A 25285-nucleotide genomic window follows, 5' to 3' on the forward strand; every position below is an offset into this window, starting at 1 on the left:
TTTCCCTTGGATGGTCCCTTTTTACCAATTATTCCCATCATACCAATGGTCAAATTTGGTTTCTTTTTTTATCCAAACAAACTCCTTGTTACTCTGTTGTCCTTCTCGTCCCAGACTCTTCACCTCAAGATCTCTGAACCTTGGGGGAACTCCTCGTTGTTTTTTTACCATTATTTATTCTTCAAATTGTCCTACTAAGAAATCCTCACTTTGGAGGGACATTCGCTGTTTATCAACCCAAGTGGGCTCTTCTCCTTGGGGATTAGGAGATTACAATGTGGTTTGTTATGGACATGAGAAGCAAGGTGGTGAACAGCTTGATTTATCTTCTGCTGAGGCTTTCAATAATTGTATTGAGGATATTGGTGTTAATGACTTTGAGACGGTCTGGTCTTCTGGTCTTAACTCTCCTGGCAGGCTGGCACAACAAAAGAAGTGTTAATACCTGGATTGCCTGTAAGCTGGATAGAATGCTTGTTAATGAAGCTTGGCTCACCAGTTTCCCCTCCTACCATGCCTCTTTTGAGCCTCTAGGTATTTCTGACCATTCCCCAATCTCTATTCTTGTTCAGCCCTACATTTCTTTTGGTCCCAAACCTTTCAAATATTTTGATATGTGGTCCTCTAATCATTCCTTTCTCTCCACTTTCAAGGAAGCTTGGGACATTCATGTTCAAGTTTTCTCAACCCCCTTTATAGCTTTTGCCAGGAAGCTAGGAATGTTAAATGTGCTCTTAAAGTTTGGAATACTAATACTTTTGGTAATATTTCTTATCAAGTATTGGATTGTAAAGATAAATTATCAGCTATTTGGTTGAGGCTTCAAACATATTTTCAGAATGCCTCCTTGGCTGAGTAAGAAAAAGCAATCTCTTTTACTCTCTCCTCTCTCTTGGCTCAAGAGGACAGCTTTCTTTGACAAATATCTAGAATCAAGTGGTTGGAACAGATTCTAATTCGGCTTATTTCTATCAGTCTATAAAGTCGAGAACCAATGTCAACTCTATCCCTATGTTGCTGGCTCCCAATGGCTCCTCCCTTCATAGTATTGCGCATATCAAATCAAAGGTTGTTATCTATTTCAGGAATTTATTCTCGGCTTCTTCTGGTTCTAATGAGCCCCTTCGGGGGGATATCTTAAGAAAGTTCATCCCTTATCATCTCGTCAGTGGCCTCTATGCTATTCCTTCTGAGGAAGAAATTATTGTTGCAGTTCACTCACTCAAGGCTAACAGAGCCCCAGGAACAGATGGTTTCAGTTTAGGTTTTTTCTTGGTATCATGGGATATTATTAAAGATCTACTCAAAGCTATTAAGAGATTCTTCTTCAACCCTAGCCAGATCAAGGGTGTCAATCACACTTTTTTGTGCCTTATCCAAAGAAAAAAAAAAAGGAGCTTCTTCCATGTCGTATTCCAGGCCGATTGCTCTTTGCAATATGCTTTACAATATTGTCAAGATTCTTGCGATTAGACTCAAGAGGGTGATTGGCTTTCTTGTTAGGGATAATCAATTTGCGTTAATCCCTGATAGAAGTATTTTAGACAAATTCTTCTTTACAATGAGATTGTCATAGGATTTGACAGAATATCTCATCCTCCAGTTGCTCTTATAAAGATCAATATCGATAAAGCCTTTGACTCCGTGAGATGGGATTTTATCTCCAAGGTAATGCTTCAGATGTGGTTCCCCCTAGTGTTTGTAAATTGGGTCCTTTGCTACATCTCTACTCCAAACTTATCAATTCCAGTTAACGGTAGTCCTGCTGGCTACTTTGCTTCATCAGTAGGGATTAGACTATAACACCCTAAATTCACTCTTTTGCTATACTTGTGGACAGGCAAGGGTACCTGGTAGGAAAGGTCAACACTGGCTTGGTTGGTAGCAGTGAAATGCCAAGAAGGGAAGAACGACCCAACATGTACTTGTGCATTTTGCCAACATTGTTGGAAGGAACAACAAGAAATGTGGGCTAACAGGTAATAGATGAATGAATACAACCTATAATAGGGGTTAGGTATGATAGGGAGCAGTATAGACCACAGCGGGGGGCTGGTTTTACCCAACCGGTGGGAGAGCCTTGGGAGTGACAGGCCGGCCGATTGGCCTGGCAAAGAACAAATTTTTGGCTTTTGTGGGTCCTCATAGTCTCTCTGACACGTGGGCCCCCTACCCTTCTAGTATCTCTTATCAGTACACCCTAGCATCATACCTAACTAAGTGTGTATATATATATATGTATATGTGTCATTAGGATACACATGTTACATAGGTAAACATGTGTCACATGCGGGTCACCTCCTCCCACCACCCAAGACTTAAGTTGAAGGCAGTTGAGGGAGGGGTTTTGGGTGACCACCGAATGACTAATCGCCCATAACACTATCTTGCACAGCAAGAAGAAGAAAAGAGAAAGAAGAAGGAGAAGAAAGGAGGAGAAGGAAGAAAGAGAAGAGAGAGAAGTGAGAAGAGAGCTAGCATACCTTGGACAGCTCTTGGATCGGACTGATAACAGGTAAGTGTTAGCTACTTCTCTACTGTAAAAGGATTAGGGAATTAATCTTGCATGCAATTAGGGATTTCACTGAATAGGGTTAATTTCAGTAAATCCTACTAAAAGAAGGGTATTTTCTTCCCTAATCTTCAATTGAAAGTAACTAAAGTGAATGAATACTGGAAATAGTAAGAATTAGTTGGAATTTTGAAGCACTTGAACTGAAGTTTGGGATTGTGAGAGTAAATCTGAGATTATTTCAGCTTCTTTTTCATTTCATCTGAAATCTGGACTTTACCATAAGAAACAGAATAAATTAACCTAGAATTTCAGGTGAAATGGTTAATTGAAGAAGGACGAAGAGAAATACACTTCCTTAGTGGAATTCGAACCCCATAAATGAAAGAATCCCAGCTTGAACTGTATTAGAACCAGAAAGAGGCCTGGCAGAATCGAATTCTGCAAATTTGGCCCAACCGGCAGGAGATCACAAGCCTGCCGGTCGGCTCCAGCCTCTCCAGCCGGTTAGGCTTCCAGAGACCGAATTGGTTCCAGAACTGATCTGAAACCTACTGGACTTAAAGAGGACCTGTAGGACACACAAAGGAAGTGGGAGATGCCCATATTAGAGATGAATGATTTCTATTTGATTTTAATATTATATCTATATATATTTCTAGTTTTAGGAAATTTGATTAATAGTGAGGGAGCTTGTTCAGTAGAAGGGAAGTCACCTATTTCAGAGTCCCAAAGTGAGTGGGTTCCCTGACCTTCTTATGGAGTGTTTCTTTATTTTCGTTTTATGCTTGTATTATATGTTCATGCATACTTGTATGTGGATGTGCATTATCCTTTGTTTTGGAGATCTCTATAATGATGGATTTGGATTTGAGATGTGAAAGGTAAGGCAGGTAAGATGGGACACGTGCAAGTGCCCATGATTTTGTGAGAATATGGTAAATGGATGTGCATCATGTAGTATGCTGGGCTAGGTATCACCACCCTAAGTGCTACAACCCCTTGTCCATAGGAGGTTAGGTACGGACTAATCCCAACATATGAGGCTGCCTGATCAGCAGTGCATTATTCCGTGGTACGATGTACTGTACCTGAGACGGATGAGGACAAAATACGACGTATTGTATGCCTAATGTGTATATTTCATGGGGTTACTAACTAGGAGTTAGCCGGGGGACCGAGGCTCTGACCGGGACTGGCTGACTCCTACCTGCAACGAGCTTATATTTCTGAGGCCCAACGTACAGGGTAGGGAATGCCACCTACGTTGCGTAACACTATACCCATATATGATGAGACTTAGTAATGGACTAAGGAGTAGAGCAAGTTAATAAAAAGGATTCATGTGCATCATTATTTGTGTGGAATATGAGCATGCATAACATCATATGTATTGTGTGTGCTTGCTTGCCCCACCCCCTCACTGAGCATGACGTGCTCACCCCCCTTTTATCTTGATCCTATAGATGACAGGTGGTATTTTGCCAACTTCCGGCACTAATTATGAGACAATGGCCATGAATCACATGGCCCTTATTTAGGAAGATGAACTCGATCACGGACCTGCCTATGACTGTGACGACTATGCCTACGGAGGCCAGTATTACTGAGGAGTAGAGGAGTAAACCTACTACTGACCATTCTTTTTGTGTATATACAAGCTTCCGCGAAGATCACGCTTTTTAGTGATCCGAGCCTTTTTGGGATATGTTATACCTTTTGTGTAAATATCTTCTTTGGTTTATCAAAATCATCTTAGATAACTGTAATATATGGATAACTGTAATTATGTATGGAATCACATAGACACTGAATGGTTATGGATCTTCATTTTGTAACTATAATATCTGCGCATCTTTGATCTATAGTAGGGTATTTGTGGTGCTGTGAACTACCCTGAGTCTAGATCCTAGGGAAAATAGGCTGACTGGATACGATAAGGTGTCCAATGTTGGCATACCTGTGCCATACTGAGGGCAGGGTGTGACATAGATAGGGATGTCCCTTATTCCCTTATATCTTCTCTTGGTGCTTGAAGTCCTCTCTAGAAGTATCCAAATATCTACTTGCCCCCCATCCCCAAATGCAAGGGTATTAAGCTTTACCCACTTTGCCTTCGCAGATGACCTTATGATTTTCTCCAAAGGCCAATATTGCCTCTCTACAAGCCATTATGTCTTGCCTTCAGTTCTTTGGAGATTTCTTAGGTCTTCACATCAACTAGGAAAGATCTCTCATTTTCTTGGTTGGGATATCGAATTCTGAGAGAGCTACTTTGATTGACAAGACTGGGTTCTTAGTTGGCTATATCACCCTATCAAGTATATGGGTTTGCCTTTGATTCTGGCTAGATTGACTACTCATCATTGTACTCCTATGTTGGACCTCATTCAAAAAAGGCTCTAATTATGAAAAAGGCAAGCTCCTCTAGTTTTCAGGATGATTGGTTCTCATCAAAGCAATTTTTCAGTCTCCTTATATTTACTAATCTGGTATCTTTGGTCTTCCCCAATCTAACATTAAGGTGATGGAATCTCTTACATCTTCTTGCCCATGGAAAGGTAATGACTCCTCCAGATTCCTTCGTCCCATCCGCTGGGAAACTGTTTGCCTTTCGAAGGAGGGAGGTTGGGCTTGCAGCGTATCAAAGATGTCAACCCAACTGGTATCATCAAATTGATATGGAAGATTGTGACCAAGAAAAAAAACATTGGGTGGACTAGGCTACTATGGGCTTCTTCGATCCGACTCCTTTTGGACTGTTTGTATTCCTTCAGATGTATCTTGGGTATGGCGCAAGATTCTTTCTCTTCAGTCTACTGTTCTTGGGGCTATCTATTACCTAATTGATGATGGTTTGTCCACTTCTCTTTGGCTTGATCATTGGCACACTCTGAGAGTCCTTTATCATCTAATCAGTGCGGGAACTATCTATAGATTGGGCCTTCCCAAGAAGTCAAAGGTTGCTGATATTATTAGTCTTGGGGCTGGGCTCCTCCGGTGTCATCCTCCCCTTTGATCACTAGTGTGTGGAATGCTTTGCCATCTATTGTCAGAAGATCCCAGGGATCGGGTGATAGGATTATTTGGTCTCCATCCTCCTCTGGAACCTTTAATTCTAAAGCAGCTTGGGAGTTCATTACACCTCATGGCCCCTTTTCTCCTTGGCGTAAGCTTGTATGGTTTAAACACCACATTCCTCGCCACTATTTCACGGTCTAGAGAGCTCTTTCCAACAGCCTGCTAAGTCAGTATTTTTTTATTCATAGTCAGATTGTTGTTTCCCCTTTATGTTGCCTCTGCTGGAATGCGACCAAAGGGGTTGACCATTTATTTTTTGATTGTCCTCTCCCCTCCTCGATTTGGAAAGGGGTTCTTGCGAAATGCTGGCTGAGAAGACGAAGGATCCTCCCTCTCAATTGGGAATGACTTTGGGTGGATATGACTTATTAAGCTCTTCTATTGTGATATTGTAGGAAATCCTACCTTTAATGCCTGTATCATCCATATTTGGATGGAGAGAAATCTAAGGAAATGGCCTACCAATTCTTGATCTCTTCATCAGATTTAAGATTCCATCTCCTTGGACGTTAAACCCAAGCTTTCGGTTATAACCTCTACTTGTATTGGCTCCCCAAAGAACATACATATTGTTGTCTCTTGGTATCTTTCCCCCTCTCCCATTCGAGCTTCATCCTCTTAGGACGGGTCTTGTATTTTTTATTGTTCTCTCTCCTTTTGGGCTGTATTTGTGCTTTCTTCTTGGTCATGAATTTTTTATTCACCCAAAACAAAAGGTTGGATCATCATGTAGGCCAACTAGGAAATGAAACTTCTTGATAACCCATTGTAGTTGGGTTGTATTCATCTTAGATCAAAATTGTACTGCCAGCATATTAGAAATAGGAAGAATAGGGTTTATAAAATACAACAAATTTAACTACATCTCGAAAAAAAAAAAAAGTTGTAATATATAAATTCCACTACCAACCTCTTTTGTCCTTCCAGAAATGAGTTGGTAAATAGAAAGAAGGTTGTTGCATTCAGGTCTTTCAGGATTTCCAAATTCCAAGCTAGAAGACAGGTGCAAAAATAACAACTTAAGGAACATGAGCATGGCATGAACTGAACTAGAAGAATGATGCAAAAAACACCACTTTTACAGAGTTACTAACCCAGGAAATGAATCAGTTTTGCAACGTTTAATCTTGTTTGCTATCACCTACAAAACCGACATGCAGGAACAAACCCAGTTGTAGAAGTAGAACAAAACAGAGTAAGATGTAGAGACTACCAATGTTGATAAAATTGAAATGTTACATTAGAAAAACAAGGACACACACACACACACACACGCACACACACACACACACACAAACACATATAGATACAGCATATATAAATGATAAATCGAATAACTATTCCAAAAACCTGAGAGAAATTGTGTAATTAAAAAATAAATAAAGGTGGTAGTGAATAAATGATGCTTAGAGACCCATATGAAATTGGAAAAAAACCATTTGAATGAATTGGCAACAAAGTTTTGGATAAGGTGTACTGAAATGAAACTTCGATGTCTTGCATAGAAGAACCGCAAATAAATATATGGTGTCTGGACAGGAACCTCTAAATAGAATTACTCCCCTTTTGCATGCGTAATTGTCTTTAATAATTCTCTCAAGAAGCGTAAAAGTGCAAGAAATAAATGAACAATAAGCCCCCCGCCCGCTCACGCTCCTTACCAACAACCTGGCGCTTCGCCAGAACAACACAATTGATTCTCCAAGGGAAGCCGGTGAAGACCACAAGATTGATATCTAAACCATCATGAAACTGCATGTCCAAGATAGGCAATTGATCAATTATAACCAGACGTCCTTCGTTGTTTTGGTCACCAACCCTAGAAGAACGTACATGGATATTTATAGTAGTTTTAGCAATTAACCAACCCAGGCATCAAGAGAAACTGACTCTTTTATTGCATACCTATGTACAACCCAACATACTTCAATGGATGTGAGGCTAGAACTCTCCTTTAAAAGGAAACCGATATCAGTTTCCAGACAAGTAATTTTTTTTTTTGGCTAAAAGATGATTTTATTAAGAAGAAAAAAAATCAAAAGTACATCAAAAAATCCCGGACAAGGCTGAAACCACTAGAGCAACTTACTAACTCCACCTTTGGTATGGCCATCAGCAAAGAGAGCAAGCAGCGCCCTAGCAGAATCTAAATCTATGCCTATCCATAGCATCATTCTCCAAATCAACCTGAATATGCCTCGAAAAGGCCACCGAGTAGTCAGATGTAACCAACTTTGATGGGTATTTGCCCTCCCATTCTTAGAGTCTATCGCTTGGAATCACCCATTGTTTCCGTGAGGCTAACCCCATAGCCGACTATGTTGCGAAGAGGACAGGAAATATGAAATTATGAATAGCAATAAGTGAAATTGAAAGAGGAAAATAGTTTCAGCCTTTCCACTAAGATATCAAAAAGACTAATGTCAATTTTTACCATATAAAAAGATCAACAGCATGGTTGCTTTCCCAAAATCCCTGACTGTACCTTAAATACCTCTATTCCCCTTTAGGTTTATTTTACTAGAACAGGTAAGTGCAAGTTATAGAGGGTGGACCTTGGTGCAACAGTAAGGTTGCTCCATTGTGATCATGGGTTCGAGTCAGGAAACAGCCTCTCCGTGAAGCGGGGGTAAGGGTATGTACATTATCACCCTCCCCAAACTCTACAGTGGCAGGAGCCTCATGCACTGGATTTCCCCCCCCCCCAATGCCAAGGTAAGTATAAATTATGCTCAGGCCAACATTCACTTAAAACAGATATATTATGTTAATTTGTACATTATTCAAAATGCAAGACACTTCATGCCCCAAACTATGCTGAAGTTTCCAATACATATTACTTCTGCAGATGTAACAAACTATCAGTTGGGAAGCATCTGTCACTTGGCTCAAGTCAACATGCGGACAAACCTGGTGCCACAATAACTGGAATCAACAAGAACTATATCCAACTTTGAGTAGCATCTGTAGTTAACCATGCAGAAGAACTCAAACTATCTTATAAGCAAATCCAGAAAGATAAGCCAGAAAAAAGATCCAGCCACCAAAACAGAAAGGCCTATATAATTCTTCTCACCCTTCTCTCGAACTGACACAAACCATTCCCTCTACTTTCAGGCAGGGAAGGAGGGAATGGGTGACATGGCGGTCTTCCAGTTCTTCGATTGCTTACTGTACCGGATGGGTTTTTGCTCTCTTGGCAACACTATGATGAGATGTCACATTGGTGGAACTAATACTCTAGGTATGTTTACAGTAACCTTGAAAAACCAAAGCCCATGGAGTACACACTTTGGCCCAACAGCATCAGAAAATTATTATTGCGCTCATTTCCCTAAATGTTCAAACCTGCTGAACTTGTTTCCTGCCTCATGCTTCTGATTTCTTTTACACCATCTGGTACTTCATGACTATTTTATTCTTATTACCAGCAAGTAACCAATGTGTGGTTTATTCAAAAAAATAAAATAAAAAAATAAAAAATAAAATAAAATCGGTGTATTCATATTCTCTATACAAAAGCCAACATAGTTGAGAGAGAGAGACTGAGTTTTCTAGTATGCTCAACTACCAGAGCCAATGCTCTAGGTACTGGGGAATTTGCCCGCATCTCTATTGATTTGCCACAATATCCAAGGGATCAACACAATTCTGTCATGCAAACCCAAAGTAAACCAAACCTTATAGAGGCTGAGCTAACTGAAACCCGAAATCAGTATATGTTGATTTGGTATTAGCCAAGTAACAAACTGAAACTGAGTTTAATCTTTGAAAAGAGAAAGTTAGCTTTAATCCTCCAGAATGGCACACATGATAAAAAAATATATGCAAACAAAGTTGCCTTACTCTAGTTCATATACAAAACAGCAAACAATTCCAACACATGCTGCTTAATGTTACAAATATTACCCAATTTGCATGCATGCTGAAGTAAGAAATTGAACCAACTCACATCTTTTGGGTCAAGAAGGTTGATTCGGGACTGATCAGAAGGATCAGACTTGGACATCTGCAGACACACAGCAAAAGAAAACAGTAAGTGTTCAGACACGGTTGAATGAAAATTCAAACATTCAACAATGATTGCATTTAAGATGGATCATGTCAGCAGCCTCAAAAACAGCTATGAAATAACTACATTATAGTATTTTGTTTCAGTAATGTCTAAATGATACAGTAGCACTTCCGTGGACTGGCACGAACCCCACTGGAAGCCCAGACTGAGAACCAGGTCTCAATCTGGTTTCTGTCCAGTAGGATATTTAGGGGTTTATTTATTAATTTGGGGCTATCTTGTAATCATTATTTTATTTTATATTACATTGGGAAAATAAATTAAGTAGAAGATTGATTTCCTTGTTTCAGTGTTAGTTTCCTAGTTGAGTTCTATCTATGAATTAGAAAGTAATTAGGAGTTTTATCTTCAAAAACGGATGTAATCCATCAAAATATTTCAGAGAGGTGAATGAAATCAAGTTTGGTTTGAGTGAAACTGCGTGGCCTGATAGCAGCCAGTTGGCTGTTGGTTATCTCTTCCCCCTTCACTCCAAGGTTCATGGTATCGGGTTTCGACCAGGTTTCAACCCCTGGGGAGACCGAAATTTCAGTCAAAACCTGAGAAATTTCGAGGATACCAGGGAATTTTTCCCGGTATGGTGGAAACTAAAGTTTCGACCCCCAAACAGTGTTTTTTTGTCTATTTTTTCTGTACATCCTATTTTAAACATTTCTAACACATTCATATCATTAGTTTCATAAAAAAAACACATAAAGTCTTACTTCTATGGTGAACCAAAGGTTTGATAATCATTACGCTGACTTGTTGACTTAAATTCTGAAACAATACTACATAATGACTATATATAGTCTACAATCTACATCAAAACATAAGACATAATCCAAATGATCCAAAATAAATAAAAATATTACATCATCAACAGTTATCTATCAACACTTAATAGTAGCGACTCAATTACTCAACACTTGAAAGTAGCGACTCAATTCCAAGTAGAGTGTCTAGGCGGTTCCAGTCCATGAGCTGCGTACCACTGCAAATGTCATAGCTGCTCTTCTAAATGCACCACATACGAGTCCCATGACATGTTTTGGGCCCAATAGTTTTGGTAGTTCGTCACTACCCATCTATAAGATGCATCATCAACATTAGCTAGGTATCCCAGTGTAGGGAGTGTCTCAGTCATAGATCATAGCGATAGGATGTGGATGTGGAATACAAGGTTCGGATGGATATCCAAAGATATTATCAACAAAAGATGACCCACCCCCTAAACTCTCCTATCCAAATGATGTTAAAGATCTACCCTACTGTCCATACCCACCACCATATCCAAATGAACCAGTGCTCTCGAAGGATGGCACACAAGGTTTAGGGAGATGGGATTTACCTTTTTGGTCAAAGCTCCCTTCGTTAGGTAGATTTGCTATGAATGTACGAGATCCAAGCTTAGAATGAAGATTTGATAGCACAAGGGCAAAATTTTAAGTGTTTTCCCAAGTTTCCCACTTCATAGAGAAGAAAAAGGGGGAAAGGCTCAAAATTTTGAAATAAGAAGGCTTAGTTTCCCATTTAAGAAGGTTATGTAAAGGTTAACCCATTTGGTCCAATTGAAAATTCCCACATTTCAAGGAAAATTCCCATATTTCGAGGAAAATTCTCACATTTCAGTCAAAATGTGGGAATTTTGGTCGATACTGGTCGAAACCAGTGACTTTTAAAAGTCACATGGTATTTGGTATCGGAGTGCTGGGATGCCGTGGAAACATGGGAAATTTCGACGGTATCGGTGGAAACCTTGAACCATGCTTCTCTCCCAATTTCTTCTGATTTCTGTACTGGTTCCGGCAATGAATCCTTTTTTTCTTTTTTCCACCTTTCTTCTTCCTCCCTTACTTTTTCTTCTTGTTTACTTTTTAGCCATCAGTACTCTGTTTTAGGCAGCAACTGCAGGTCTGCAGCCCTCATAAACTGAATCAAAACTCCTTGGAATCTGAACCTCTGAAATGAAATTTGGTGGGGTAGTCCTTATCCAGGAACCGATTTGAATTGCTCAGTTTGGGGCCCAACAGATCTCCTTATTGCGAGATCAAGTACAGAGTTCAGGTCTGGTTCGCTGGTTTCTGTCATGCCCAGTTGCAGAGAAAGAAAAATTATTTACTTACCTGGATTTGGTCCCTATAGTTAACTCTGTTAACTCCTCAAGTGCTTTATGCTGCCGGTCCCAAGCCTGGATAAAGGAGGGTAGATCTGTCAGGTTGGCAGCTGGCATTTTACAATATTAACCAAACACTTTTGTGTGGATCCTAGAACCTTATATTTTCAACCTTACACTAGGGTGTCCCCCAGAAGCAATGCACTGCACTAGGACTTGGGTGAAGCAAATAGTGAACAACAGTTTGCTTGGCTCCCCAGTAAGTGACACACCACTTCAAGGACCGGTCAAGGTGACAACAGGGCAAGGGTTCTTGCACCATCGACAAGTGTGGGTAAAGAAGCTAGTCCAAAGGAATAGGATTAGATTAGCATCTTGCAACATAGAAACTTAAACGAGAAAGAGTTTAGAATTGATAGATATAATGAGAAGAAGAAGAAGAATTATTAACATAGCTTGTATACAAGAGATTAAATGGAAGGGTAAAAATGCTAAGGAATTGGACAACTATAAACCTCGATATATTGGGGATAAACCTAATAGAGGTGGGGTGGGAATAGTAGTAGATAGCGATTTAAAAATTATGTTGAGGAATGTGGATGTTAAAAAGAATTGGTGATTGGATAATATAATTGAACTTGTGTTAAGAAAAGAGCTAATCAATATAATTACTACTTACGCACCCCAAATATGATTGGATGAAAATATTAAGAAATAGTTTTGGGAACACATGGATAGATTAGTTCAAGAATATAGTCAAGGAGGAAATATTATTATAGAGGGAAATCTACATGGAAATGTTGGAAGAGATGGCAAAGGTTATGAATGAGTTCATGGAGGATATGTTTTTGGAGAGAGTAATGACGGGACTTCAGTTTTAGAACTTGGTGTGGCTTATGATTAATCAATAGCAAGGATTAAAGTATCAGTATTGGCCGCCGTATTGGTCGGCTAAATTTAAGAAACGTATCTGAGGGTATGCTCTCGTATCGGAGATACGCTAAGATATGCTAAAGATCAAGAATTAAATTATCGGTATCGGTCACAAAAAACATTTAATAACTTTCAAAAGTAAGCAAAATAGTAGCAAAATAGATTTCTTCTAACTAAAAGGCCCAATAGGTTATTATGTGAAGATTGTAAGATTATATCAGGGGAAAGATTAACCACACAATATAAATTAATGGTCATAGATATGTGTTTTAAAACGTTAAATCTTAAGAAATGTGAGATTATTTGTCCTAGGATAAGATGGTGGAACTTGAAAAGAGAAAACTTGAAATATTTATTGATAATTTAGTAAACTATGGAAGGTAGGACTTTGACAGAGACACTAATATGATGAGGAATGAGACGACTACTCACATTTTAAGAAGGTTGTTAAACAAGTTCAAGGAGAATCTAAAGGAAAACAACATCCATCTAGGGAAACTTAGTGGTAGGATGATGAAGTTCAAGCGGATGATGAAGTTCAAGCAGCAATTAAGACTAAGAAATATAGTTTTAAAACTTGGCAAAAAACAAAGGATGAAGAGGATTTTAAAAAGTATAAATTTGGTAGAAAGAAAACTAAGAAGATAGTAGGAAAAGCAAGGACTAAAAAAATATGAGGATCTTTATAACAATTTGAACATAAAGGAAGGCAAAAAATTAATTTTATAAACTAGCTAAAATAAGGAAAAGGAAGAGTAGAGATTTCAACCATATTAGATGCATTGAAAGTGGAGATGATAAGTATTAATAAGTTATGAGGATATTATAAAGAGAAGGAAAAATTATTTCTATAACTTACTAATGAAAACAATACAAGTAATAGTGTTTAGAAGGTTCCAATAACCACAAGACTTAGATATATTATGCAAAATTTGGGTTTTAGAAGTAAAGAAGCCTTAAAGAAGATGAAAATAGAAAAGGTAATAGGTCCAAATGATATTTCAATTGAAGTGTGGAAAAGCTTAGAAATTTACGGAATAACTTGGTTGACTAAGTTATTACATAAAATTATAAGCACAAGAAAAATGGCAGATGAATGGAGGAGAAGCAATGTGGTTCGGATTTTTAAAAATAAAGTGATATTCAAAGTTGTAATAACTACAAATGAATAATACTTATGATTCATACTATGAAATTATAGAAGAGAGTAATTGAAATCTACCTAAGACAAGGAACTAATATTTCCGATAACCAGATCCTCTCCTGAAGCCCCCATGTCCGACCTCTCTCCGACGGGTCACACAATCGGAAACCCTCATTCCATTATCTCTAACCCTCTTTAACCTAAACCCATTCCCAAACTCTACCTCCGCCCCTTCTCCCTCCTCTCCTAGACCCTAGGTCTTTGCCGTCCGACCTTTCCCTTCTCCTTCTCGAGATGGCCATCCCCCTTAATCTTCATTTCCCCCCTCTGTCATTGATGATAAGAAAGTTGGTATGTGCCCTTCTGGCTTACTTGACTCTAAAATTGCTAACTGGAGACATTACTTAATAGGTCATTTTCTTGGAAATAGACTCCCCATTCAGCATTGTCAAGGCTTCTCTTTCTAAGCAATAGATATTCTGCAGTATGCTATCCACCTTTATGCTCAACAATGGGATCTTCATCTTTAACTTCTCTGAGGAAGATGACAAACTCCCTGCCCTTGAAGGAGGCCCCTGGCTTGTAGGGAAGAAACTTATTTTCCGCCATCATTGGGACCAATTCACCATCTTCAACAAAGTTGATTTTAGAACCGTCCCTATCTGGGTGGCCCTCCCCAATCTCCCTCTCCACTACTGATGTGCGCAAGGTTTGAGTATAGTAGGGCCAGTCATTGGCAAGCCTTTGTTCTCTGATCAACACATGAAATTAATGAACATACTCGCTTATGCAAGAATTTGCATCGAAATCTCAGTGGATGTCACTCCTTCCATTGTCACCATCCTAGATGTTGAAGGCTTCTCCTTTGATCAACAAGTTTTCTATGAATGGCTTCCTCCACAGTGTTTGATCTGCAAGTCATTTGGTCATAATACCAAAGCTAGCACTGGCCTTTGATACCCTAGTTCCGAAAATCATCTCACCTGAGGAGACCCTTGCCCCTTTAGCCAGGTCTCCATTGAAGATTCCTAATCATGGTCGAAGAAAATTCAGGCATTGAAACCGCCGGAACCGTAGCCTCATGGCTGATCCACAACCAAATGAAGGAGATGCCTCGAGGTCCCAAACTGTCAGATCCTTCATCGATCTGAACTCTAAAGGATAATCATCTTCTATCAATTGGGCAAAATTGTTTCTCCCTCCTCATGTCAGTGTCTTCTTCTGATAGAGAGGATGGTAAGTTCTCGCCTCGATCTTCTGCTCAATCGTTAGTGTACTCTGACAATGAAACCTAAGATTGTATTGAGGCCGCATAATCTGCGGAGGCTGTAAAACCTTGAACCGAGCTCCTACCTGTGTCTCCTTTCTGCAACAAGCTCAGACTCTCCATCCCCTCACCTCACCAAGCAAGAGTCACTTCAGATAAATCCCCTCCCATCTCCAACCCTTCCCTTTTAACCCCTCTGCTTCCCCTTTATATCCCTACTAGGGGGCCCACAATCTTATCGAGTATTATTCTTGATCCCAACAATCTTCATCCTGAACCTGGCCCTTTAAAACATATCATCTCAAACCAACCTAACTCTAACCTGACCATAGACCGGCCCCTCGACTTAAACCTCCTAAGCCCCTCATCCATCTCCTCTCCCTCCATACCTGACCCGTCCATCTATCTAAACCTAGCCACCTAACCCACCACTCCCACTTCCTTATCAGATACCCATTTCCCTTCCAGGGCTTCTCCCTTGCCCATGTCTCCTCTGTTCTCTTGCAAGCCCCCTGCTTTATTTTCTAATGCTACAACTACTTTAGGCCTCCCACTTGACCTTACTTGTGATGTCTCTCACACTCGAGGCACTACTGCCACCTTGGAAGGTGCTCCTCCGCCTCTCCAGTTCACGCAGGCCCTTCCAACGCATCCCTTTAGCTCTGTCGATACTGCTTCTCCCTCGCTCGATGTTACCCTACACGCTCCCCCTATATCATCAACTACTGTTATGACTGTTTCAAGCCTTCTACCTGAAATTTTCTATGATGCCCCTAGTACCCTCTGTGCTCTTTGTTAGCCAGCACCATATAAGGTACTCCGCTTCTCCGGTCCAAGCAGCCCCTCCTGGCTAGCCCCTTTCAACCATCGTTGCTTCTCCACCTATCTCCCATACAACTGTTGCTGCCTCTCCTTCGGTCGCATCCTTACCCGAGATCTAGACTGGTCTTTCAGCCTCTCCAACCTTTGACTCTGCTGCTACTGCATCTCATGCCGCAGCTCTGCTCCCTTCCTGTGCAAGTCACCACCAAGAGAATTTTGCCACCTTTGTCTAGCTGTTCCTCTCAGATCAAGACTCGAAGTGTTGTCCACAGAAATGCAAGCTCCACCAGCCATCATAAGAGTTCTAGCTCTGCCTAGAGATCCCCCATCAAGGAAAATCATCATTGCCATAACAACAGAAAGGTTGTCAGCCATCAGAGGCCCTCTTCTAGCTCTAATGAGAATTTCAGGCCACATACCCCCTCCCAATGACCCCTGGATCATTTAGAATGTCTGAGGTTTGAACTCCTCGGCCAAGCACTTTATCATCTGCTCCCACATTCTCTCCTCCCAAGCTGAGGCTCTATTGTTTTCCTAAAACCAGAGTCCTTAAGGCCAATGCATCCGCATTATGGCTTCTATTGCTCATTTTTGGTCCTCCATATCTAATTACACCCATTGTCCAAATGGCCATATTTGGATCCCCTGTAATCCACTCGAGGTCAATGTCTCTACAATGTTTTCTTCCTCCTAGTGCATTCATCTCTCCATTTCTGACTCCCTTTGGCTCCAAACCTTGCTTCTTCTCCACCATTTATGCTTTGAATCAAGCCCACGAGAGGCTTTCACTTGAGATTGATTTTCACTCTTTTGCTCCCATTGTTGGGTCCCTCCCCTGGGGCATTGTTGGGGACTTTAATGTTGTCAGATTTAGTTATGAGAAGCATGATGGGGATCCAATTGATAATTCCTCTATTGATTTTTTCAATGATTGTATTAAAGACCTTGGCCTTAATGACTTAAGATAGTCAGGGGCCAAACTTACCTGGGAAAATAGTCAAGGTGGCACAAACCGAGTTGCTTGTAAACTCGATATGGCCTTAGTCAATGAATATTGGATGACATCCTTCCCCTCCTCCCATGCCTTTTTCGAGCTTCCAAGTATCTCTGACCACAATCCTTCATCTCCCTCCATGTCTACCCTTTCATCTCTTTCAGGCCAAGAATTTCAAATTCTTTGACATATGGACCCTTCATCCTGATTATCTCCACATTGTCAAAGAAGCCTGGGACATCTCTATCCAGGCTTTCTCCTCCCCACTCATTGCTTTCGCCAGAATTCTCAAAAATGTTAAAGCTACTCTTAAGAGCTAGAATTCTATTACTTTCGGAAATATCTCCTCTAGGGTTTCTTCTTGAAAATAAAAACTTGAGGTCATTTAGTCTGAAATTCAATCTGACCTCCTCAATCCTTCCCTTGCTAAGGAAGAGAAATCGGTTGCCAATGAGCTCTCCTCCCTTCTTTCCATAGATCCCTCAAAGCCAAATTAAATGCCAACTCTATTCCTTTGCCCGCCTCCAAGGATGGTATGATCTTACGCAGACCTGAGGACATCATATCCGAAGTTGTTTCTTATTTTTCTGAGTTGTTTCATCCTCTATCTACCTCCCCTCCTGGGCCCTTCGCCCTCGATCTGATAAAAAAATTCCTCCCCGATCATCTTTTGTCTTCCCTCCAATCCATTCCATCTGACGAAGAGATCTTGGCTGCCATCCTCTCCCACAAAGCCAACAAAGCCACTAGTTCGGATGGATTTAATGTGGGCTTTTCTCATTATGTCGGAGTATTATCAAGTCAGATCTCATTAGAGCCATCCATAGTTTCTTCCTTGATCCCAACCAAATCAAAGGGATTAATCTCACTTTTCCCTGTCTCATCCCTAAAAAAGAAGGGGCTTCCTCTAGGTCTGATTTTAGACCTATCTCCCTTTGCAATCTCCTATACAAATTCATTTCTAAGATCCTTGCCAGTCAAATCCAGTCGGTTGTTGACTCCCTGGTCATTGCTAATCAATCTGCTTTTACCGATGGGAGAAGCATTATCGACAACATCCTCATGTCACAAGATTGTCCGTGGTTTTGATAGGAAATCCCATTCCCCTGCCTCCCTCCTTAAGATTTACATCTCTAAAGACTTACTCTAGATGTCCTTCCCCTTTGTCTTCGTTCACTGGATTCACTCTTGTATCTCCTCTCCCCGCACCTCCGTCCATGTCAATGATAGTCCTATTGGCTATTTCTCCTCCTCTCAGCGTATTAAACACAAATGTCCTCCCTCCTCTTTTCTCTTTTCTCTCTTCCAAGAGATTCTCTCAATCCATTCAATCATCCACCGACCAACACCTCATCTCCCCCATTCCCAAAAGCACGTCCCTCCTGCTCACCCGCTTAGCCTTTACCGATGATCTCATGATTTTCTCAAAAGTTGATACCCTATCCATTTCCTCCATCATTTCTTCCCTTTACCTCTTCGAAAATCTTTCTAGCCTCCATATCAACCTCCTCAAATTCTGTTTCTTCCTCTCTGGAGTCCTCGAAGCTTCTAAAGCTTGCCTCCTTGATCTTATAAGATTCATCCCTGGCTCTCTCCCTACCAGATACCTTAGGTTGCCCCTAATCTCTGCCAGGCTTTTGGCCCATCATTACACCCCCATTACTTGACCTCTTTGAGAAAAAGACTCCAGCTTTGGAAAGGCAAACTCATCTCTTACGCTACCGGCTTAAGCTAGCCAGATCTGTGCTCTAATCTATATGCCTCTACTGGTTGGGTGTCTTCACCCACCCTAATTCCACCATTAAAGCTATTAAACCTCTCTTTTGCTCCTTATGGAAAGTGGCTGAATCTTCCAAATTCCTTCATCCCCTCAGCTGGGTCACTGTCTGCCTCCTTAAATCTGAAGGTGGTCTTAGCCTTAAAAGAATTAAAGAGGTTAACACTGTTTGCATTCTCAAACTCATCTAAAAGATTCATTCTAAGCATTATAGTATCTAGGCCTCTTGAGTCTACTCTTCACCCCCTTAAGAAAGACTCCCTTTGGACGGCATCCCCATATTTTGATGCCTCTTACACCTAAAGGCATATCCTTAGCACTAGACCCAAGGACCTTGAGGCCATCACCTATCACATTGGCAATGGTACCTCGACTTCCCTTTGGCTCAATCCCTTGCACCCCTGAGAGGGGCATCTTTCTATGATTAGTCATAGGATTGTCTACTCCTTGGGTTTGAGCAGGAATGTCATTGTCGACTCTGTCCTCTTGGAAAGAACCTGGTCTCCTCCCTCCTCTTCTCACTTTCTGATATTTGGTCTTCCCTGCCCCCTCTCCCCTAGGCAATCGTGGCAGGGATGACAGAATCTCTTGGATCCGATTTTCCTCTGCCTCTGCTAGGAATCTTGTCCAATCTAAAGGCCCCCTTGCTTGTTGGCATAATATCATTTGGTTTAAAGGCCACAACCCCCACCACAACTTCACTTCTTGGCGCACCCTCTCCAACTGCCTCCCCACGCAGCCTTCCTCATCTACTGGCACATTCAAGTCCCCCTTCTTGCTATCTTTGTTGGAATGGCTCTGAAGATGTTAATTGTCTTTTTTCTCTTGTCTGTTCTCCTCCATCATCTGGAAGAGGGTCCTCAGTCGTTGCTGGCCTTCTAAAAGAAGAATTCTCCCTCTTAGTTTAGAATGGATCGGGGTTGATATGACTTTTACTAGTTCTTCCATTTGTGACATCGTTGGAAAGCTCGCCTTCTGCGCTACCATTAATTGTCTGGATGGAGCGGAATCTTCGTAGATGAACGTCCAATTCTCGTTCTTATAATAAGATTTGGAAGGATGTCTATTTTGACGTCAGCTCCAAGCTTGCATCTCTTCCTCACTGGCTGTTAGAAATTCCCCAAGGAACATGCTCATTGTTGTCTCCTGGGGACTCCCCTCTTCCATCCTCTCCTCCCCCTCGCCCCAACTGTGATGTTGTTATTTTCCTTTGTTTTTTACTTGTAAGGCTTGAGGCTTGTTTGTCCCCCGCCCCCTCTCCTTCCCCTTGTATATTCTTCTCCTTTTCGATAATGAATTTTTATTCATCTAAAATAAATATTTCGTATAACCAATTTGATTTTATGTCAAGAGATCAACTACATAAGCAATTTATTTGTTTAGGAGACTAATGACAAGATTTAGAGAATGTAAGAAGGGTCTCCATATGGTTTTTATCGACATTAAAAAAGCTATTATAGATTCCCACGAGAGTTAATTTGACAAATATTTAAGAAGAAAAGTGTTTCAAGTAAATATGTGGACATAGTTAAAGATATATATAGTGGTGTAGTGACTAGTGTAAGAACTGTGGGAAGAGGGAGGGCAAGATAGTCAATTCCCAATTACAATTAGATTACAACAAGGATCATCATTACGATCATATTTGTTTCTGATAATCATAGACGAGTTGATTAGAGATATTCAACTATTTAAAATTAGATCCCTTGGTGTACTTTTTTTTGCTAAAGATATTGTTTTGGTTGATGAAACAAAAGTAGAGATAAATACCAAGTTGGAATTATGGGAATCAATCTCGGAATGAAAAGGTTTTAAGATAAGTAGAACAAAAACAAAGTATATGGTGTGTAATTTTAGTAAAAATAGGTATGAAAATGAAGTGATGAAAATTGATGATAGGGAGTTACCACCAAGTGAAATTTTTGGTACCTAGGTTCCATCATTTAAAAAAAAAAAAAAAAAAAGAGGATGATGTTGCACTAAAGTGGAGGGGTGCATCCGGAGTGTTGTGTGATCAAAGTATTCCTTTATAACATGAAGGAAAATTTGGTTCAGTTCATTAGTTGAACTAGCTGAGGGCTGAACCAGCAGCCCACAATTTGGGTTTAGTGTCTATTTTTTTTTGTTTATTATTTTTAGCTTGGTTCAGTTCATTAGATGAACTAGCTTGGGCCAATATAAGTTGCAAGGTGTGATGCAGATTTGAAGGTCTACTCAAGAAGGAAGAGGGTCGACCATCACCCTAGTGGCTGATAAGGTTGACCAAGGCTGCTTTAGATAGCCCACGATTTGGGCTAGTGATGGGGAATATTAGTTTCAATATTAGTTTCTATATTAGTTTCTAATATTAGTCTTACTTTAGTTTCTAAATTCTGTTTTAAAGTAGTATCTAATTTCAGTCAGATCTAGTTTCCTTTTTCTGTTCCAGTTTTTAGTAACTTATGTAATCAGTTTTAGTAACTCAGAAATTACTAATTCTGGGTTACTAATTTTTTGTAAACCCCATCATTAATATAAATAAAGTGAATGGCAGACATAGCCCACGATTTTGACAATTAAAAAGAAAAAAAAAGGCTTCATGCTGCTGCCGCTGGGTTTTCTCCATGGCTGTACCTTTGTGTTTGATCAAGGGTTAGGGATTGGTGTGTGATCCGATCGACACTCTGCGGCGAAAAGTCCGGGTGGGTCTCATTACTATCTGGGTTTTCTTATTGGATTCTCTTCTCCAGCAGTTCAGGTAAGTGGACTAACTTCTCTGCAGAATTCTGGGTTGATTTTCTCTGTTTTTCCTCCCTATCGGCTTCACTGTTGTTGGAGATCTGACCACCTGATCACTCCCATATTCTGATCGAAAGTTGACCATATCCAGAGGGGGGATTGACCCAATTTTGGGGGCAATCTGGCCAAGTGACCACTCACTCAGTTCTGGCCGATTGTCAAATCTGCCCAGATTCGAGTTCTGATTTCTGTTCTGTGTTGCTGTGAATTTCTGGACCGTTAGCATCTGTGGATCTGAACCTAATGGAGGTCTTATATTGTTATTAAATTCCTGGTTTAGTCCTAAGACTACTGCTGATTTATTTTGATTCTGTGTTACTGTTCATTGAAATCGATAGTAATTCTGGATTGTGTTTAAAGTCTGATTTTCTGCCACATATTTGAGACTGGTTTTTTTGGTTGTTCTCTAGTCTAAACGTTCCTGCAGTTTTGGGTTTGGTTTGATTGTCAAATCCAGTCCTACATTAAAGTGTCTAATTCTTAGAAGACAAGCAACTAGTTATTTCTATCTTGAGTTGTTTCAATTTTCTTAGATTGGGTTATTTGAGCTGACTTGGTTCTATGACTGAGATTGATTGAAGGGTTTAGTTTGATCCTGATTTCTCTAATGTTTTCGAGTCATATCTAGTATACAAATAGTCCCTTCATATCTCTCCCAATTCTGATTCCAGAAAACCCTAAATCGGATATCAATACCTTGACCTCTCTGATTTCATTCCTTGTTATTAATCTGTTTTGATCTACTATGGTACTTTGACTTGCTGTTCTCGGATAAGAGTATCCTGCAGATTTTGGGGCTAGGTTGATTATTCAACCCTAGCTCTACATTATAACAATGATGTATGGAGCCGAATGTTGGGCAGTGAAGAAACAATTGTTGAATTTCTAGGATATTTGATCATATTGGGTTTTCTGGTTATCTTTGGGGTTTGGTGCCCATGTCACAGGGGTATTTAGCCCCCACATTATTTTTATTATTGAGTTATTACAAATAGAGGAGGGGCCTGCGCTAGCTATTCTATTCTAGTCACAAGTAGCCTCCCATGGTTTGGCTGCTTCTCTCTCTCTCTCTTTTCTCTGTCTCTCGTCCTCCCTTTCTTGTCTCTCTTTCTCTCTTCTTTCTCTTTGCCTTGTTTTGGTTGCATCCTGGTCTTTTAACATGGTATCAGAGCTCCTGCAATCAGATCTGGCCTTTCTCATCCCCTCTTCTACTGATATTTTCTTTTTCCTTCCAACCCTGTGGTGTGTAGCGACCAATTGTTGCATCTACTATCATGTAAGCACTCCTCTCATCAATAGAGTGATTTTTTTATCTACATGGTGATCTATAGTTGCTGATATGAAGACTTGTGGAGCAAGAAATGATTTTTCCTCTATTCTGCAGAAATCAATCTTTTCAAGAAACCCTAACAACATCGATTTTTATTTTGGTGGTTCTCAGTGGCTGATTCCTTGGATTTTACGGGTATTTTACGAATGGTTTCTGCTATTCTCTATTTGATGTCCAAATTTATGACTCTACAGACCAAGTGACATTGATTTTTGCTCATCATAACCCTCCAAAATCTTTCTTTTTTTTTCCCATGTGAAGATTGTCCTACTGTTGGTCCTTAATTCCAGCACTGTATCAGCTCTCTATTGGTCTCTTACTGCAGGCCTATTGGCCATTTACCTACAAGGCCTATAAAATATGGGTTTTTCAAACCCTGCAAGGCTGATCGATTTCTTCATTGCTGCTGGTCCTGATTTCTTGTTGTGCATCTGAGATAATTGTTGCTGTCCATATTTTTGTTTCTCATTATGGCTGAGACCAAGGGGTTTTTCAAACCCTGCAAGGCTGATCGATTTCTTTATTGCTGCTGGTCCTGATTTCTTGTAGTGTATCTGACATAATTGTTGCTTTCTATATTTTTGTTGCTCATTATGGCTGAGACCAAGTCTACTTCCTCTACCACGGATAATGTGAATGCCCGGATCACATCTATTAAGCTCAAAGGGAGCTCTAATTATTTACTATGGGCTCAGGCAGTAAGAGTTTACATTATGGCCACATTACAGCCAAAGACAAGCTCAAGTATATTACTTTTGGTCTGCCTGCTTCTGGTGATACAAGATATAGAAAGTGGATGAAGGAGAATGCTATCATCCTCATCTAGTTATGGAACAATATGGAGCCCTACATTTCTGCAACTGTTTTGTTCCACACTACTGCAAAGGGTATCTGGGATGACTTGAAGGAGACATTCCCAAGAGAAGAATATGCCTCACATTTATGATCTTTATGAGAAGTTACTTCAGCTACGGCAATCTGACAAATCTTTGGAGGATTACTATATTACTTTTAAAGGCATAGTTGAAGAATTGAATGTTTTCCAGCCTCTTACTACTGACATTGAGAAACTTAAGGTTCAACTGAATGAGTTCTTTGTTTCTACGTTCTTAGCAGGTTTGAACTCTAACTTGAAGGTTGTGAAGGGTTATTTGCTTGCTAGAGAGACTATTCCTACACTTAATGATACCTATTCTCGCCTTCAGCGCATTGTCTACTACCTAGACCAATTCCTCCTCTAAAGACAATTCAGTGTTTACTGCTAGTTGTGGACGTGGAAGAAGCTGTGGTTCAGGGTGAGGCCGTATGTCTGGTGGCCATGGCTCTGATGATCTTAGTGTTGGTGGACAACAGACAGATCGCACTTCTCAATAGTGTCTTATTGTGGCAAGTCTAATCACTTTGTTGAGACTTGTTAGGCCAAGCATGGCAAGCCAAAGTGGGCACACCAGTTAGCCAATCATGTAGTGTTAGATGGTATTACTGATATAGTGTCTTCCTATGATACAAAACCAAGTTCCTCATCAGGTGGTTCATCTCCTAGTTCCTTGTTACGTGATGACATTAATCTGTAATTGCAGCATTTACAGAGTCTTGAGACATCCACCAATACATCCATTAGGGTTTCTACACCCGTTGCTACCTTAGCCCATGCAAGTACACCGGGTCTCTTTACCACCACTTTGTTGGAGTTTATGTAATGGGATAGTTTAGGAATTGTCCTAATATTATGTTGTCCTAAGCTGTGTTTTATTTTTTCCCTTTCACTTCCCTAGGGAGGTCTGATGTAATTTTCCTAAAGTTCTAGTTGAACTTAATATAAGTGGAAAGAGCAAGAAACGCTCTCCACGTTTTGCTCTCATTTCCCCTTCTCCTTCTCTCATCTTCTCTCTTCTTCTTCCTTCCTCTTCTCTCTTCTTCCCTCATCTCTAACCCTAGTCCTCCTTATTTCTAACTTCGTATCATAGGTTGTACAAGGGTTTGAGAGTCGATCAAGCATCCCGTTTTCATTATTTAAGTCTCTCTTGGAACCCTAGAAGCAAAGGGGTCCATTAAAGGCTGTATTATGTAAGAAGAGTATACAAAAAGACCTAATGGAGTTTTAGATTATATCTGAAGACACTTGGAAGGAGTTTGAAGTCCAAGAGAACCATTTGAAGCCCCATCCGAGAAAGGAGGAGCTTCCTTGGATTACCGCCAGCTCTGGATTCTCCTTCTTGGTTCTCTCTCCTCAAAGCTTGGTTGGGGATGTGGCTGGGCTTGAAAGAATTGCCCAAGGGTCCCCTATGAGCCCCCCAAGTGCTGGCTTGTGATCTAGTGTAGTGTTGGAACACAATCCAAATCTCTCCTTGCTGCCAAGTATTGACAGCTTCTCTATTTTTTGGTTGTTTGGTCTGAAAATGGCAAGTAGTGTTGTCATTGGTTGTTTTTGATGAATGTGCTACCTCATATGATGCTTGTATATGCTATTGGGATGA

At 40.4% G+C, this 25285-nt stretch overlaps 1 protein-coding gene across 17 annotated transcripts in view; it reads right to left on the reverse strand.

Annotated features, from left to right (window-relative positions):
- The window catches only part of LOC122069038 (tryptophan--tRNA ligase, chloroplastic/mitochondrial-like), an 81087-nt gene that overhangs the window by 14966 nt on the left and 40836 nt on the right, over positions 1-25285 (reverse strand). For 10 of the 17 annotated variants that reach the window (XM_042632979.1, XM_042632980.1, XM_042632978.1 and 7 more), the window contains 3 exons: positions 9546-9602; positions 6688-6734; positions 6504-6585 (listed from right to left, as the gene is read on the reverse strand). In XM_042632979.1, coding sequence (XP_042488913.1) covers positions 6504-6585; positions 6688-6734; positions 9546-9602 — 186 coding nt within the window. Of the gene's footprint in view, positions 1-6500; positions 6586-6687; positions 6735-9545; positions 9603-11773; positions 11839-25285 lie in introns of those variants that run through there. The other 7 variants (XM_042632984.1, XM_042632982.1, XR_006137328.1 and 4 more) reach the window with 5 other exon arrangements.

The sequence above is a fragment of the Macadamia integrifolia genome, unplaced genomic scaffold (assembly GCF_013358625.1).
Source record: "Macadamia integrifolia cultivar HAES 741 unplaced genomic scaffold, SCU_Mint_v3 scaffold526, whole genome shotgun sequence".
NCBI lineage: Eukaryota > Viridiplantae > Streptophyta > Magnoliopsida > Proteales > Proteaceae > Macadamia > Macadamia integrifolia.